Source organism: Podarcis cretensis (assembly GCF_951804945.1).
Source record: "Podarcis cretensis genome assembly, chromosome: 17".
Taxonomy (NCBI): Eukaryota; Metazoa; Chordata; class Lepidosauria; order Squamata; family Lacertidae; genus Podarcis; species Podarcis cretensis.
Genome location: NC_137187.1, coordinates 37,620,808 through 37,638,877, shown reverse-complemented (window position 1 = coordinate 37,638,877; position 18,070 = coordinate 37,620,808). Strand labels below are relative to the sequence as shown.

At 44.8% G+C, this 18,070-nt stretch overlaps 1 protein-coding gene and 1 long non-coding RNA gene across 3 annotated transcripts in view; one reads left to right on the top strand and one right to left on the bottom strand.

The window, feature by feature from the left end:
- Positions 1 to 18,070, top strand: part of LOC307206799 — a 335,840-nt gene that overhangs the window by 261,899 nt on the left and 55,871 nt on the right. The window lies entirely within an intron of this gene.
- GRIPAP1 (GRIP1 associated protein 1) overlaps positions 1 to 18,070 on the bottom strand; it is a 75,803-nt gene that overhangs the window by 48,684 nt on the left and 9,049 nt on the right. The window contains exons 6-14 of one of the 2 annotated variants that reach the window (XM_079960018.1): positions 17,686 to 17,839; positions 16,465 to 16,688; positions 14,954 to 15,001; positions 14,780 to 14,811; positions 14,399 to 14,446; positions 12,993 to 13,092; positions 10,959 to 11,036; positions 5,607 to 5,699; positions 5,003 to 5,137 (exon numbers count right to left, since the gene is read on the bottom strand). In XM_079960018.1, the coding sequence (XP_079816144.1) occupies positions 5,003 to 5,137; positions 5,607 to 5,699; positions 10,959 to 11,036; positions 12,993 to 13,092; positions 14,399 to 14,446; positions 14,780 to 14,811; positions 14,954 to 15,001; positions 16,465 to 16,688; positions 17,686 to 17,839 (912 nt within the window). The remainder of the gene's footprint in view (positions 1 to 5,002; positions 5,138 to 5,606; positions 5,700 to 10,958; positions 11,037 to 12,992; positions 13,093 to 14,398; positions 14,447 to 14,779; positions 14,812 to 14,953; positions 15,002 to 16,464; positions 16,689 to 17,685; positions 17,840 to 18,070) is intronic. The other variant, XM_079960019.1, reaches the window with a different exon arrangement.

Below are 18,070 nucleotides of genomic sequence, written 5' to 3'. Positions count from 1 at the left end.
ATTCAATTTAAAACCTGCCACCCGACCAAATTCTTGTATTATTTCCAGTGCTCTTTTAGAACTAGGGATTGGCTCCTGTAGCGTCAGTACTAGGTCATCTGCATAGGCTTTAAGTTTATAGTGTTTAACTCCGACCTGTATACCCTGAATCTGTTGGTCCCTTCTAATCATATTCAGCAAGACCTCCAGGACTGAAATAAAAAGCAAAGGGGAAATTGGGCAGCCTTGTCGTGTCCCTTTCTCTATCTTAACTTCTTCCGTTACTGCATTATTCACTATTAATTTCGCCTTCTGTTCTGAGTAAATCGCGCCTATACCGTTTCCAAACCTTTCTCCAACCCCCATCCCTTGCAAATTTTTCCTCATAAAGCTCCACGAAATATTGTCAAAGGCTTTCTCCGCATCAATAAATATTAAAACAGCTTTTGTATTTATATTAACTTGTAGCTTCTCTAAAATGTCAATTAAGTTTCTCGTGTTATTTGACAATTGTCTGCCTGGGAGAAAGCCAGCTTGGTCTTTATGAATCATTGTTGCTAAAACTTTTTTCAATCTTCTAGCTAAAATATCAGCAAAAATTTTATAATCCACATTAAGTAGGGATATGGGGCGGTAGTTCTTTAGTTGTGTCTTTTCTATCTCATTTTTCGGTATAAGCGTGATGTAAGCTTCTTTCCACGACTCCGGCGCTCTTTTCCCTTCCATAATTTCATTGCCAACCTCCATTAGAGGTTGAATTAAGTAATCTTTCATGTCTTTGTAGTATTTGGAGGTTAGCCCATCCGGGCCTGGAGACTTGCCTAGTTGCAGGTTCTTAATGGCACCTTCAACCTCCTGTTCAGAAATTTTGTCGTTCAATATTAATTTATTCTCTTGAGAAATTTTTTGTAATCCATTTGTTTCCAAAAATTTCTCAATTTTAATCTCATTCTGTGGCCCTTGTGAATACAGTTGTTTAAAGTATCTCTGGAAGCAGTCTTGAATCTCCCGTGGGTTTTGTATATTTCGTCCATTTACTTCAAGATTGGTAACAGTATTTAATTTCTGTCTTTTCTTCAGCTGCCAAGCTAGCAGCTTTCCACACTTATTGGCCGATTCGAAGGTTTTTTGTCTCATTTGTTTAATTTTCCATTCTATATCCTGGTTAACCATTTTCAAGTATTGTGCCTGATGTAATTTAATTTCTCGTAGAATGTCCTGTGACTTAGGTTTAGTCCTTAATCTCTTCTCGCCTTCTCTAATTTTCTCTAAAATCTTTTCTTTCTTCTCCTCTTGAAGTTTCCTCTTTATAGCATTTTGCTGGATCAGAAACCCCCTCATTACGGCTTTACTTGCATCCCAGATTACTCTTTTCTCCACGGTAGTCTTCAAATTTATCTCAAAGTAGTCTTTTAGTGTTTTTTGGGCCTTTTTCACAATTTCAGAGTCTCTAAACAAGGTGTCATTCATTCTCCATCTAAAGGAACCAGTGGGTGTTAGTTTCATATCCATCTTCACTGGGTTATGGTCGGAGCAGATTTTGGGGCAGATTTCCACCTTTCGAATCTTGGGTGCCATCCCTCTTGTAATCCAAATTTGGTCTATTCTAGTCCAGGTCAAATTGGCTTCAGAGAAGAAGGTCCCCTCTCTACCTAGGGGATTTTTAGTTCTCCAAATATCAATCAAGTCCATATTGTCTGTCAATTCAAAAAAGGTCTTTGGTAGTCTTCCATCTTTTGTGACTACTTGTCTTTCAGATTTATCCATATATGTCGAGACAACGCCATTCATATCTCCCATCAAAATGATATTTCGATCTATAAAGTCCATTAACGTCTCATGCAGTTTCTTATAAAACTCTGATTTCCCCTCATTAGGTGCATAGACTCCGATTATTACTAATTTCTCTCCTTGAAATTGTATTTCAATTGCCACAAATCGTCCATGTTCATCTTTAAGGAGAAACTTTGGTGATAATTTCTCTTTTGCGTAGATCACAACTCCTCTTTTTTTTACTATTTGATGAAATAAAGTCTTGGCCTAACTTTTTATTTATCAATAATTTCCTTTGGAGTCTTGTTATATGTGTTTCTTGTAGGCAAATTAGGTCCAGTTGTTCCTTTTTCAGAATATGAAAAATCCTCTTCCTTTTGCTGGGGGAGTTCAAACCTCGAACATTCCAAGTTAACATCTGCAGAGACATGTTGTTGTTATTCTGATGTTCCACCAGTTGCTCCTAGAAGTTGCTCTTGGTTTGTCGGCGGTATCTCTTTCCGTTGGTCCAGTCCCAAGAGAGTTCTTCCTAAGTCAGGTGGTCCCAGTCCTAATATTTCCGAGTCTTTTGTTCTGGCCTCTCTTTGTAATTCTTCTCCAAAATTTCTCAGAAAACTCTCTTTATCTTCCTCTGATCTTATCTTAATTTTCTTTCCTTTAAATGTAAACGAGAGGCCTTGTGGGAATTCCCACCTGAACAAAATTCCGTTTCTTTTTAGCAGGTCCACCAAATTTCCGTAATTGGTTCTAAGATCAAGCAGGTATTTCGGGATATCTTTAAAAATCTCAATTCTCACCCCTTGGATATCGAGTGCTTTCTGGTAGTGTAGACTCAGTATTTTATCTCTTTCCTCTTTTGTCCTTAGAGCAATCAAGCAGTCTCTCGGCCTATTTTTCCTCTTAACCCTTCCCAATCGAAAAGCACTCACTATCTTAAATTCTTCTTTCTCTGGATCCAGGTCCCAGCACTCCTCAAATTCCGATGTCAACAGTTCTATCAAGTCTCCTTCTTCTATTTCTGGGACCGATCTAATTCTCAAGTTGGTCTGTTTCTCTTTAAGTTCAATCAAAGAGAATTGTACCTTGTATTCATCCAATTTTTTATTTATTGGTGGTATCTTTTGTTCTACTGCCAATACCCTCTCTTTGGCTTCCTCCGCTGTCTTCTTTGTCTCTTTAGACTCCTGCACCAGTCTGTCAATCGCCTGGGTGTTAGAATTCACATTCGTCCCCAAATCGTTTACTTTTTGCCCCAGGTCCTTAATAGTTGAAGTATTTTGATCAATCTTAGCTGTCAAATTTTGCAGAGCCGATAAAATCTTATCTAATGTTGCAGAATCCGATCCTGTTCCTTTTGATTCTTCCCTTTCTGTGGCTTGTGGGACAGAGAGTCCTGCTGATGATGTTCTTCTATGCTGGAGTTGCTGCTGTGCCTGCAGCTGCTGCTGTTGTTTAATTTTTGCTCTTGTTGATACTTTATCTGGAGGCTGTAACTTGTCTGGTTGTTTCTCTTCCATTGCTTGCCTCTAGAAATCAAGGTCACTCACACAATTCCCAAGCTTCCTTCTTAGCTATAAACAATAGCAGCTGCAGTGGAAAATCCCCAGCTATAACACACAGTTCCTCTAGGGGAGCAGAATACCAGGTTGTTTCTTCAATAATTGTTAAAGAGTAACTTCATCAGCTCCCCAGTTATCTTTCCAATTTGTTGCAAGAGTAAAAGAGTAAAAAAGTTATAAATTTGGAGGCTCCCTTGATTGTTACCAGTCCTTCTAAGCATTCAGTAGCAAAAGTTACAATGTCCATAAACAGTACTTTCACAGTAGCCTTGCATTTATTTAAGACAGACCGGCAGATCAGTGTTAAAAGTAAAGTGGTGGATTTTTTATCCCCCCTTCCCTACTTGGGGGGGGGGGGTTCTTTTGCTCTGACAGTGAAATTTAGCTCTTTATATAAAACAAGTCAGTGGTTCAAAGTTCCCTTGTCCCTTGCTTTTATTCTATTTACAGGATCGGCAAAGCGGACTTCCTGTTTGCACTTTGCCGATTTCAGGTCCGAATTTTAAATTCAAGTTCAAAGTCCCGATCAAAGTTTCTAGTTTCAAGTTCAAATTTCAAGTTCAAGTTTCTAGTTTCAAGTTCAAATTCAAATTCAAAATCAAAGTCCAATACTTGGTCTTAACTTTGATCTTTCCAAGTTCCCAATTCTTACTCACGGATAGCTGTTTTAATCCGATGTTTCACAGGAAAAAGGCCAGCGCTCTCCGGTAACTGCTATGCAGCTTCACTCCGCAGAAGTAGCGATCGGCTCCAGCACAGCGCTACACCCCCGCTCCGCTCCGGAGCTCTTTTCAGGGCTCCTTTGACAGTTCGGGGGGGCGCAAAGCGTGCCCGCTGAGCCCCACGGCCCCAGGCTTCACCCGCCTGTGGGTTTTTTGAGGGTCCTCCGCTTCGCTGTAGCGGTGGACCCGATTTCTGCGGAGCTTCCCCCTCCGTTTCAGAGGGTATCCGCCATTACCGATGGCGCCGCCTCCGGAAGTACATGGTGCACTTTGAACACACATCTGCCCTCTGCCCCTGCCACAAGCACTTCATGTACATGCTAAGAACTTTAAATACCCTTTTGTGCTCACCATCCAAGTTAAGAATGAAAAAAGGGTGGAACTTTTTCCAACACGGGCAAACGCAACTTAACCAAGTCATTTTTGTTAAGTGATCCCTCAATATACTTGAACCACCGTTTCGCACCCACCACCTAAAAACAAGTTAGAGACAAAGTCCAGCACAGTAACGTTTCACCTGGAAACAGAAGGAAGGGTGGTGAAGGGGAGGGGGAGAGAAAATTGACTAAGTACCCAAAGGAATAGTTGAAAGGAAGGGAAAGACGTGGCTGGGGTGGAGTGGGAGACTAGAAGCAAGAAGGGGTACTATAAAGAGATAAAATGAAAGTAGAGGAGAAAATTAATAAGTCATGGAAACAAACTTTTGGGCAGTGAAGCAGGACCCAAACCTGCTTTCCTACCTTCTTGCTGTCATTGCAATCTGAACAGCAAATGTTCTAAAACTGGCCATTTTGCATAGTGTGCCCCAAGGGTGGTGGGAGGAAGGAAGGAAACGGAGTGTGCTGAGAAGTGCTTCTTCCCTCCCCTCCTGAATATGCAAAGTGGGCCAGCTGACCCCTGTATTCTGCAGCAGACTCCCCTGGGGGCCTCTGAAAAGGCCTGTGAGGAGGAACAGCACCTTGGGCCTACCTGCAGCTGAGTGTTGAGGTCCTCCCGCTGTGCCGCCAGCACCTCCTTCTCACTCTGCCGCTGCTGCAGCTCGACCCCCAGTGCCGCCACCTGATCTCGCATCAGATTCATCTCTTGGGTCTTGGAGGTCTGTATCTACATGGTGAGAGAGAGGGGGAGCAGGGGAGAGGGAAGGCTTTTTGAGGAAACCACAGGATGCCCTGTAGACTGGACACCCACCCAAGTCACGGTTGGCCTTCTGGGATCTGGAGGGCCACAGGTTCCCCAAGAGTTCCTTGTCAAGAGGGACAGGCTGTTAAACCAATCTGGGAATTGTGAGGGGAACAGGGGTCTCCTAACAACATTCAGCACCCTTAACAAACTACAATTCCCAGGATTCTTTGGGAACTGGTGACTGTTTCAAGCGGCATGATGCTGCTTTAACTGTATAGTACAGATGGGGCCTCAGAGCTCTGGAGTTGAAAATAGGGTGCGTGCACATGTATGTGTGCGTGCGCATGCACACACCTGTTAAAAATTGCCAGCCTTAGCCTTTCCCATCCCAGCTTCCGCTGCCACCCTATGCCACCCTCTTGAGCGCTTGCATCCACAGAGGGCCTGGTACCTGTTCTAACGCTGCCAGATTGGTTCTCAGAGCATCGTTCTCAGACAGAATGGTCTCAACCTGTTCCTGGCTCTCCGCACTTTGGCAAGCAACCTGATGCCCGACGAAGTACAGGATGGGCAAAGGACAGGGACCAGAGGGAGACAGGGAGAAAGAAAGAAAGAAAGAAAGAAAGAGCAAAGCAGGAGAAAGAGGAGAGAAGGGATTAAAAATACAAAGCAGAACACGGAGGCAGCAGTATTGCAATAGGGGGTTGTTGTTGCTTTTAATAGAAAAAAGCAGGTTTCCTTTGCTTTAAAACCAAATGAGGAGGGGAAATCAACACAAACTGCAAATTTCAAAGAGACCAACAAAACAAAACAAGTTTCGTACACATAGTTATTGAGACAAGGCACTGTTATTAAAGACTCAAAATAAGCACAAGACATATTTAGAAAAAGGAGGAGTGTTGATAAATGCAAATGAAGAGGGGGAGGGAAAACCTCTTAGGAAGAAAAGAGGCCTAGGAAAAGAAAGCAAAACACGAAGGGGAAAATATCGCTGGATGGTAAGATGGGAGGAGTCGAGAAGGAGGTTATGGAGGGGAGCTGGCAAGCGCGAGGCAGGCCCTCTACATTATGGCTCAGGGCCAGGGCATCTGTTTGCCTGCAAAGGTTCCAGCTTCAATCCCTGACCTCTCGAGTTAGGGCTGAAGCCCTGGAGAGCCATTGCCAATCACTGCAGACAAAACCGAGTGACGCGGACCAAAGGTGTGACTTGGTATAAGGTACCTTCCTATGTAGGGACACGGGTGGCGCTGTGGGTTAAACCACAGAGCCTAGGACTTGCCGATCAGAAGGTCGGTGGTTCGAATCCCCGCAACGGGGTGAGCTCCTGTTGCTCGGTCCCTGCTCCTGCCAACCTAGCAGTTCGAAAGCACGTCAAAGTGCAAGTAGATGAATAGGTACCGCTCCGGCGGGAAGGTAAACGGCGTTTCCATGCGCTGCTCTGGTTCGCCAGAAGTGGCTTAGTCATGCTGGCCACATGACCCGGAAGCTGTACACCGGCTCCCTCAGCCAATAAAGCGAGATGAGCGCCGCAACCCCAGAGTCGGCCACAACTGGACCTAATGGTCAGGGGTCCCTTTACCTTTACCTTCCTATGTTCACCCACAGTGCCTTGGGCACTCTTAAACTCGGGTGGAGTTAGAAGACAGAGGGTCTGGACACTGAACTATGAACAGGGTGGATAAAAATCTTTTTATTATTATTTAAATTGGATTGTTTTGATTTAAATCGGATTTTTTAAAATTAAAATTGGATTTTTAAAATAAAATGCTTTCGGAGGAAAACTCTTTCTAAAGGAAGTTTTCTATTTAAGTTACATTATAGTCCAAAGGCTATTCATCAGGAAATAAGGATTTGTTTTAAGTTTTTCACGTGTGCTAAAACTCAATCTAAGTTGTTGTTTTTTAAATTGTTTAACCACACCAGTTAACAAACATGGATACATATGCTATAATGTTATTGTTTTAGCTAAATAAATTGTTTAAATTGTTATTATGGAAATGATTATTTTTCTCCTTCCAATAAAGTAAAGCAGAAAAGTTGTCCAAATATAAACAGTTAACCTCACAATAATTTCATAATTATCTGTCTATGTATTTCTAATAGTGTAACCAAATCTGTAATTTTGGATATAACTGTAAAAACTACTCTGAAAATTTATTATTCCAAAAATAAACCTTCATCTGCTTGTAAATATTAAGATTATACCAGCAAGAATGAGTCTTTCTGTAAAAGAATGATTTAACTCAAGTCTTACTGACTAGTGATTGAAATCGTGATTGAAATCGATTTGATTTAAATCAAATCCACCCTGACCACGAACTCTGCACTCCAACTGAGCCCCCAAGCTAAGCTATGCAGTAGGGATAAAGAATCTGTTGTCCCCAGGCAGCATGGCCAATGATACAGGATGATAGGAGTCTAGAGTCCAGGAATCAGTAGAGGAGCACGGGTCCCTCATCCCTGCTACAGAGGTCCCCAGGACACAGGCCCCCACCCCAGAGTCCTCTTCAGGACAGCAGGAACAGCTACGGTCACTGCCAGGCCGGCTGGCTTCTGGACTGGCCTGAATAGGCCATGGCTAGGAGTCTGGCTAGTTGCCTTTCCCTGATAAATAAGGCTGAGCCTCCGCCTGCTCTGTTCCATATCCTGACTCAACCCCCAACCCCACAGCTCCTGATAACCTGGGGTTAGAAAACAAACCCTCCAGTTGATTCCTGACAAAACCACCCGCTGGCCAGGATCCCCTGCCAACAGCGCTCCGTAGAAGAGGCACCCTGTACAGTTTTAATAGGCAAGTCATCTTCTAGGCTGATCCAGACGGATTGCATAAAACAATCCAGATGGCTCCAGAATAGTGAGCTAGTACAGTGGTGCCCCGCAAGACGAATGCCTCGCAAGATGGAAAACCCGCTAGACAAAAGGGTTTTCCGTTTTGGAGGTGCTTCGCAAAACGAATTTCCTATGGGCTTGCTTCACAAGACGAAAATGTCTTGCGAGTTCCTGCGGGGGTTTTTTCCTCCCCCCCCCCTTTTTCTAAGCCGCTAAGCCGCTTATCCGATAAGCCACTAAAAGCCGCTAAAAGCCGCTAATAGCGCTAATCCGCTAATCCGTCAATGGGCTTGCTTCGCAAGACGAAAAAACCGCTAGACGAAGAGACTCGCGGAATGGATTAATTTCGTCTTGCGAGGCACCACTGTATCTACTCTGTTAGAGAAGGGTGAAAACTTCCAGGATTTACTATGCCACTCTAACCAGCAGCAGAAATCCTTCAAGTTCTTCTCTTCTCTAACACAACAATTAATTTCAACTCAATCATGAAGAAGAAAAGATACCCAAAGCAAAGCTTCTCTTTGGTCTCTCTCTCTCTCTTTTCTCTCTCTCTCTCTCTCTCTCTCTCTCTCTCTCTCTCTCTCTCTCTCTTATGAGTCCCCAATTCAAGTCTGGGAAACCTAGGGGCAGATCAAACTAAGCCCCAGCAGTTTTTCAGGCCACATCCAAAGCTATATGCTCCACAATCCTGTGTTTGTGCCACACAGACTTTGAAACTGGTATAGAATTCAGGATCCTGAGAATCACAGCTTTCCTTAAAAATAAAAACCTGGGTCTTTAGACTGTAAAACTTGGTGTAAAAGTATATGGGCAATGATTGGTGAAATCTCAAAAGCTGGGGATGGATTTCCAGTGGTTAGTGTATGATAAGCCCAGTGCAAGGAACTTGCATGGTGGGACATATACTGAGTCCACACACCAGGAAAGCGTCCCCATCATTGACTGCAACCAAACGCTAACACCAGATTTGAGGTGGGCCACTATACAAATTGGCACACTCTATGCAAGCTACAAAATCCAGTTTTCCTGGTACAGAATCTGAGCTGTAGCACACAATTTGTAATGTTCACACTTCAACATTTTTTGGCAGGGAAGGAACCATGGGGGCACTAGATTAACTCTACATATCTTCTCAATGTTACAAACTCATAATATAGTTCTTTGCTCCAGAACTTGCCCTGCTCTGTAGCTTTTACACATTTCTACATTTCCTGCTCCGATTTTAGAACATGAGAAATGTAGAATGCACCATGAAAATGAACAAGCAATGGGATATTTAAGATAGATGTAAAACATCCTTTGAAGGAGCTCAAGATGGAGAAGGGAGGAAGTGAAATTGAACATTTAGAACAAGAAATCCCCTGTGGGCATTACAGTTCCGAAATCAGTAACTAAAAGTACAGCACAATTCTTTAGAGGAGAAATCCTCTCTCCAACACAATTCACAATCAGTCAGGTAGCCCAGATAGCAGATTGCCTCTCAAAGGTATCCGCATGGTAGCGGAGGTTTAGGATCAGAGTTTTTCTTCTCCTAGAAGGGCTTTCTTATCAGGTTGAAGAGCCCAATCACTTCCCTCTACAGCATGTATAGAATCCTCCTTCTTGACCATTAAAACCACTATTGTTCTTGTCTGCTCCATCCACCAGAGACTTGCCTTTCTTTCTTTTTCTTACATTTCAATAATTTTATAATCATTTTAACATTTCAAAACTTGACTTCCTTCCCCCTCTTTCTGCAGTTCCTTAAATTTATTTTTTATATTTTCTGCATATCCAAATTAACTTAATTTACTCATTTATTCATCTAAATATATACTCTTATAAAACTGCAGGTTATTACAATAATCGCACCAATGTTCTTATCTGTTTACAATTTATTTGTAAATATTCAACAAACCATTTCCATTCTTTTATAAAAAGTTCGTTATCTTGATTTCTTATTTTTCCAGTAAGTTTTGCCATTCCTGCATGTTCCATAAGTTTTTGTATCCATTCTTATTTTGCTGGGACTCCTTTCCAGAACCTGTCTTCACATGCAGGGCAAGTCCCTAACTCACCAGGGATTTGAGACTTTTTAAATAATAGTAGCAATAATATTTTTATTATTTATATGCCACCCATCTGACCGGGTTGCCCCAGCCACTCTGGGAGGCTCCCAACAAATTTTGGGACCAGAAGCAAAATTATGCAAAATACAGGACACAGCATTCCGTTTTCTTGGTGTCAAATCTGGCTGCTTCACAAGGAGTTCTGCCCTACCCACCCCAGCAAAAAAATAAAATAATTTATTACCATAAGACAAAGATACATGTTCAGTATATCTGAAGGAGCGTCTCCTCCCCCATCGTTCTGCCCGGACACTGAGGTCCAGCTCCGAGGGCCTTCTGGCGGTTCCCTCACTGCGAGAGGCCAAGTTACAGGGAACCAGGCAGAGGGCCTTCTCGGTAGTGGCGCCCGCCCTGTGGAACGCCCTTCCAGCAGATGTCAAAGCGATAAACATCTACCTGACATTCAGAAGACATCTGAAGGCAGCCCTGTTCAGGGAAGTTTTTAATATGTGACATTTTAGTGTATCTTTCATCTTTGTTGGAAGCCGCCCAGAGTGGCTGGGGAAACCCAGCCAGATGGGCGGGGTACAAATAATAAATTATTATTATTATTATTATTATAAATGGAGAGATTATTTACTCTGCATAGAACATGGGTAGGCAAACTAAGGCCCGGGGGCTGGATCCGGCCCAATCGCCTTCTAAATCTGGCCTGCGGATGGTCCAGGAATCAGCGCATTTTTACATGAGTAGAATGTGTCCTTTTATTTAAAAGGCACCTCTGGGTTATTTGTGGGGCATAGGAATTCATTCATTTCCCCCCAAAAAATATAGTCCAGCCCCCCAGAAGGTCTGAGGGATAGTGGACCAGTTTGATACAGACCAGAGTTTCTCAACAAAGAGGGTGTGTGGCAGAGGGAACTCACTTGGTCCTGGAGAGCCTGCAGGGCCACCTCATGCTCTTTCCGACGGCTCTGCAGTTGGTCCTTTAAATCTGAGAAGCCCTGTGAAGCAAGGAACAATCTGATCAGGCAGTGAGATTCAGAGGAAGATTACACCAACATACCAGTCACCGATATACAGGTGGTTCACCAATAAGGACTATGTAGATAAGGAGGAATCTGGCTCACAGCAAAACAGACAAGAGAGAGAGATGATATATTCTATCCTTTCCCATTTTAATGTTGTTGTTTTTAAGGCTGTTCTGCCTGGGCTTATTTATGGTACGTCAGTCATTAAAAAAGGGTAAAGGACCCCTGACAGTTAAGTCCAGTCGCGAACGACTCTGGGGTTGAGGCGCTCATCTCACTTTACTGGCCAAGGGAGCCATCGTTTGTCCACAGACAGCTTCCGGGTCATGTGTCGCTGTTTACGTTCCTGCCGCAGCGGTACCTATTTATCTACTTGCACTTTGACGTGCTTTCAAACTGCTAGGTTGGCAGGAGATGGGACCGAGCAACGGGAGCTCACCCCGTCGCGGGGATTCGAACCGCTGACCTTCCGATCAGCAAACCCTAGGCTCAGTGGTTTAGATCACAGCGCCACCCGCATCCCTACGTCAGTCACAGCTCTCCCCAAACCAAGGAATTTTGTGAACTGTAATTTAGTGAGATGCCAGGAATGTTCTGGTGGAGATCCTCAGCTCCCTCATAGAACCACAATTTCTAGGATTCCTGAGGGAAGCTGCGGCAGTTCAGCATAGCAATAAAAATACACTTTATCCATGCTAGACCACAATTATGCCAAATGTAGATTTCAGAACTGAGGATGGGGTAGGTGGATGTAGAGAAACAGATACAGAGGTGAGGAGCTAGGCTGAGCTTTGAATCCAGAACTTTGAAACACTTCTATCAACAGGTTTTCCAGCTTAAGAAATAAAGGCCCTGAACTCTATTTCTGAACCATGAGGGGCAACCAATGAACTCGTGCCCTGAGCAGAGCTAAAACTGGAGCTCATCCCTTCCAAAGGAAGGGGAGGGCAACTCTCACCTGGTTTGACCGGCAGAATCTGAGACCAGGGAGAAGAGTCGGTGGAAGAAGATTGGAAGAACTTTAAAATCTATCTACAGAAAGACTGTAGAATTATTGAATGTTAATGGTGTTGGAATGAAACTAAGTGGTTCTAGCAATAAGGCAAAATAAGAATACGTAAGGAGGGATTGATATCAGATGAAAATTTGAAGTTAGAATATGTGAGGACAAACAATTAAGGGTAAATTAAGAGGGTATGAATTTGCTGAACAAATTTTTAAATGGAATACAAAAAAGGGAGGTGTGAGGAAGTCAGGAAAATAAGTAAATGATTGTAAGATATCAGAAAGAGGGATTTTTTTATTATTATTATTTTTACGTTAAATCTCGGTTTTTGTATTCTCTTTGTGTGTTCTTTGTTTACTGTTTACTGTTATGTACCGTATTTTTTGCACCATAACACTCACTTTTTTCCTCCTAGAAAGTAAGGGGAAATGTCTGTGCGTGTTATGGAGCGAATGTCTGCGGGTGGCGGGGGGGGGGGATCTGCTGCAGTCGTGAGCAGAGGATCCATGGTTCCCCTTCCTTCCCTCCTCCGTGGTTACAAAGCATGGATCCACATGTATCCTCAGGATTTTTGCATTGGGCTACTCCAAACTCACTGTCAGATCACATGTCTGTGGCCACAGCATGAACCACAAAAATCATATATCCACTATTTCGTTTAGAATATTTTTTTTCTTGTTATCCTCTTCTATAATAATAATAATAATAATAATAATAATAATAATAATAATTTATTATTTTTACCCCGCCCATCTGGCTGGGTCTCCCCAGCCACTCTGGGCGGCTTCCAACAAAGATGAAAAGTACACTAAAAACTACGTGCGTGTTATGGTCTGGTGCGTGTTATCGAGTGAAAAATACGGTAATTCTTTTTTTTCTGTTTGTTAAAAACTTAATAAATATTATTAAAAAAAAAATCTCACCTGGTTTGCTGTCTGAAGCTCCTGCTGCAGCTTCTGGTTGCGAACCTGCAGGGATTTGAGTTCATCCTCCTTCCGCTGTTGGATCTCCTCAATTTTGGTCCTGAAAGGCAGGCAAGAGAGCTTACCAACAGAGGGAAGGGGTTCACCAAAATGCACCCATTTCCCCTCTCACTGGTAATTCTCACAGCCATTTCAATCTCATTTTCAGCCTTAACCTCTCTGACTACAGCATGTTGCCCGGTTGCGGTTCAATATCGTGCTGCATCACTACGAGTGTCCTGTGCTCTTTGCATTACTTGCAACATGTAGTTAAGCTGCCTTAAGCACTCTTCTGAGAGTGGAAAGTCAAGGTTTAAAATGGGTAAATAAAGCACAATAAAATATGGGTGGAGCTGGGAAGAACACAACATTTCCTGGCACAGTGCAATGCAGGAAGTTCCTGGGCTTCCTGGGTATGTGCCCATGTGCCTTTGCTCCAGCCCAACCAGGCATGCGACACAGCTCATTCCACCCACTGACTGGCCCTCACAAGCTCACCTTCCAGGTCCCAGCCTGCCAGGCTACAAGCAATGCCACCAGCCTTTTGTGGTCTTCTGCTGGTCAAGGCTGTAGCCACCAGCAGTGACTTCCACCATTGCCTACTGCTCACTTTGCCCCTCCAGGAGTCTTTGCTCCACCCCAACACCCAGGGGGCTTTCTGTGAACCAATAAAAACAATAATAATTTATTATTTATTCCCCGCCCATCTGGCTGGGTTTCCAACCTGTTGAAGGACCTGTTGAAGGCATTTTACCATTGTACTGTGGAGAGTGTATTAACTTATGGTCTGTGTGTGTGGTTTGGGAGCTGCACGGCCAGGGGAAAAACAATGCTGTCCAGGGTTGTAAAGACTGCAGAGAGAATAACTGGGTGCACTCTTCCCACCTTGGATCAAATCTATGCTGTCAGGTGCCACAAGAAAGCTGCAGAGATAGTGCAGGATAGTACGCACCCTGGAAATGATCTCTTTCAGCTTCTGCCTTCTGGAAGAAGGTATAGGGTTATAAAGACCAGGACTAGCTGCCTGAGAAACAGTTTCTACGCAAATGCAATTCTGGTTCTAAACGCAGCATAAGGAGTCTCTATAGTATATTGTATTTTAAAATGGGGTTTCATAGTTTTTAGGGGGTTTTGAATGTTTTATGTAGATTTTCAATTTCATTGTTCTGTATGGGACAATGACAATAAAGATATTGTATATCATATAATCACTGCGTCTGTGTGTGAGTGTCAACACAAAGGCAGATGCTCTAGGACAGGGTTTCTCAAACTTGGGAACCACTAGCTAGGGATAATGGGAGGAGTAGTCCAAAAACAGCTAGAGACCTAAGTTTGGGAAATCCTGCTCTAGGAAGCTCGCTCCATACCTGCTGTCATTGTAAAGAGCTTCCTTTTCGGTCTGAAGCCGCAGAAAGCTAAGAATGGGAGAGGCAAGACAGAGAGAAATGTTAAACACATGCATCAGGGTAGGTTTCCCAAAAGAACACTCTGTCCTAAACACAGCAAGAACTCCCCCCACAGTATTTTATGCTGTTGAAGTGTAATATGAGAATATATAATAAAGATATGCATATATATAAACCCAAATCAAACCAGTTGCAGAATGTCAGATTCCAGATTCTACAAAGATGCAGAACAGACTCAGCCCTGCCTGTAACACTCCTGCGTGTCAATGCCCAATGACAGGAAGCACGCTTATTAGTTGGGTGTGGCAGAAAGTCCTGACTGCTAATAAGAATGAAACTTACCTCTCCTGTTTCTTCTTGAGCTTCTCAGCCAGCTGCACAGGGGAGAGAATAAGTTGTGAGTTCCCAATGGCAACCATGATCGCCCCTCAAAAACATCCATGCCGCCCACCCAAGCCACTTTTCCTGCCCTCAAGAAGTGGAAAGCACACACAGGTGTTTACATCTCCTCCTTACCTTGCTGAGTTCTTGCTGCAACCGAGACATCTCTGTCGTCTTGCATGCCTACAAGAGGCAAAGAAAAGCACACATTTCTCAAGGGTTCAGAGTGCTTCTCCTCCCTCTCTCTCTCTCTCTCTCTCTCTGAAAACCCTTCCAGGACCCCTGCCAGATAGGTCTGCAACAGCCTTCACAATCAAGCTGTGCTGGCTGGGGCTAAGGGAAGCTGTAATCCACAATGTTTGGAGCACACCTGGTTGGCAAAGCCTGGTCCATAAGGGAACAGGTGGCTTAGTGCAGCAGCAAGAGAGGGGCAAGACATTCCCACCACCAAAAAACTAGGGCTGACTCGGGGGTGAAATCCCCAAAAAGGGTGTTACTTTTTTTCTGTATGCCACAACAGCTGCAAGAATTTTATTAGCGAAGAACTAGAAGAAACAGGATTTCCCCACTATCAAAGAATGGCAGATGAAGATGATGGACTATATGGAACTTGCCGAACAGACTTGGAGACTCCGAGACCAGAGAGAAGAGACGGTGGAAGAAGATTGGAAGAAATTTAAAGAGTATTTGAAAATATAGAATAGTTTTAGAAGTAGATATAGACTGTACGGTTAGAAGTAGAACATAGTGTATTTTAAAATAGTATTACTTGTAAGGGATAAAATGTTAAGACTTTTATGGTAAAAGTAAGTGTGATTAAAAATGCTTAAAAATTATGATATATGTAAACTGCTAAAGATGAGGTAAAATGAAAATCAGATGGGGAGACTTGGGGAAGCTCACCTAACAATGTTTAGAAAAAATAAGGATAATACAAGAATTAGTTTGTATTTTCTGTTTTTCTGTTTTTGTTGTTAAGTTGTGTTATAAAATGAAGAAAAAAATTTGAAGGGGGGGGGGGGGAAAGAAACTAGGGCTGACTCAGCCCCCAATATAGACAAATTCATAGAAGAGAGGATTATCAGCAGCTTCTAGCCACGATGGCTAAGCTCTGCCTCCACTGTTAGCGGCAGTAGGTCTCTGAAAACCAGCTGCCGGGAATCACAAGCAGAGAGAAAGGTCCCACTTTCCATAGACCTCTGGTTGGCCCCTGTGAGAACAGGGCGCAGGAGGTGGTGCGCAACAGCCGGGAAGAAATACTGAATGACTTGTAGCACCCAGATCAGGGCCAGCTCCCCTGGAGCCCAGTTGGCACAGGGAGGCTGAGCCAGGGAGTAGATGGCAGAAAACTGGAGAATGCCTAATCTTTTCCCTTAGTCTGCACAAGGCTTGAACAGTAGCCCTCGGCCCAGAATCCCAAGCTCCCTGCCACGTCTTGCTGGGCTTCCACATGCTCTCCAGCAAGGGTTTTTTGAGGGGAGACCAGAACTGGGTTTAATTTGCTGAGCATCTGAATTCCAGAAGGGGGTGCAAAACATTAGCTGTCCTTGCAGGCTGCTTTTGACGCAGCTCAAGCTGCCGCTCCTGGCTAGAAGCCAAAGGCTGGCAGCAGCACCCAAGGGTGCCTCCTCCACACGCCCACGCACCTCGAGGCTCTGCAGCTGCTCCTTCAGGAGCCGTTTCTCCTCCCGCTCCGTCTGCCACTTCAGTTCCACCTCGGACAGCAGCTGCTGGGAGGTGCTGCTCTCAGCTGCCTGTGGCTCCGAACCCGCCTGGCCAGCAGGAGGAGACTCCACGGAGGCGTCACCCTCCCCGCCACCTCGGTCTTCTCCCTGCCGGGCCACTTCCTTCTCATAGCGCTCCTGCAAAGCTGAGGAACAAGAGCCACCACTGTGGGTCCCCAGATTCAACCCAGATTGCCTCCAAAGCCATCTCAACCAGTGCCCCTTTGCCCTGCGAAATTATTATTTGAAACCAGCCTTTTGAAAATGGTGCCAAGCGCTTTGCCATCGCTACAGTCGTGGGCCTGAGAAAGACTGGTAAGACTCAAGACCACGCAATTTCAGATCTGAGACAGGATCTGAACTCTGGAGGCTCCAACCTCCCAGCAGCAGGAAGCTAGGGAACCTATGGCCTCCAAGCGTTGCTGGGCTCCAGCTTCAAGCAGCCCCAGAAAGCACGGCCTATGATCAGGGATGACGGGAGTTATAGTCCAACAATATCCGGAGGACCACAGGTTTGTGTGTTCTGCTGCAGGCAAGGAACTCTCTCTAGACCAGGGGTTGGCAAGGTTTACCTCGCCTGGGCCGGTTCACTCCAGCAGAGATCCCTTTGTGGGCTGGATCGCGCGTGTGTACGCGTGCGTGCCTGCAATTTCCAACATCTGCGTCTGTGCAGACACAATTTCTGGCACCGTGGAAGCGAGTCGCCGCACCACACTGCGCCGGTTTAGTGCGGGGACTCGTCAAGTGGGTGGCTCAGTTTGTGGGTGGCTCTTGGGCTGGTTACACCACCCCCATGGGTCGCTTGTGGCCCATGGGCCTTAGGTTGTTGACCCCTGATCTTGACAAATACAGGACTGGAGTGACAGTTCAGCATGCAGATGAGTTATACAACAGATACATGGTCAGGGATGGAAAAGCTACAGCCCTTCAGATGTTGCTGGACTCCAACTCCCATCACCCCTGGCCACTCACTGGCTGAGGCTGATGGAAGTGTCAACCCAACAGTATCGAGAGGCCACCAGATATTCACTCCTGGCTCTTTGGTGCTCCACTTTGTTGGTCTTCCACTGCATCCAACCAACCCCATTTCCCAGACTTCCTTGTGTTTATCCTGAGCAAGCCCAGCCCAATGCAGAGCGGTACCTGCCATGTTCTTCTGCAGTGCAGCATTCTCTGCCTGGAGCCTCAGCAGCTCCCCATCCGCAGGGCTGGCCGGGGGGGCCCCTTCGGGTGCTGCCGGCCCCCCTTCCCGGAGACTCTTGTTCTCTTTCTCCAACTGCTCGATCTGGGCACACAGCTGGGTTAGAGAGACCAGAGGGTTAACTACGGGCAACAGCACAGTCTTCAGGGAAGTGGGGAGGCATTCACAGCTGATCCATCTGGGCAGAAACAGGAACACTGCTACACCAGGATCTTCTTTCGCAGAGGAAGCAACGGGGCTACCTGCACCCTTCCGAAGAACAGTCGTTGGAGCCAGCCCTGTTCCAGCATGACGACTGCACAGCTCTTTTGCTCCTCTGACTGTTCT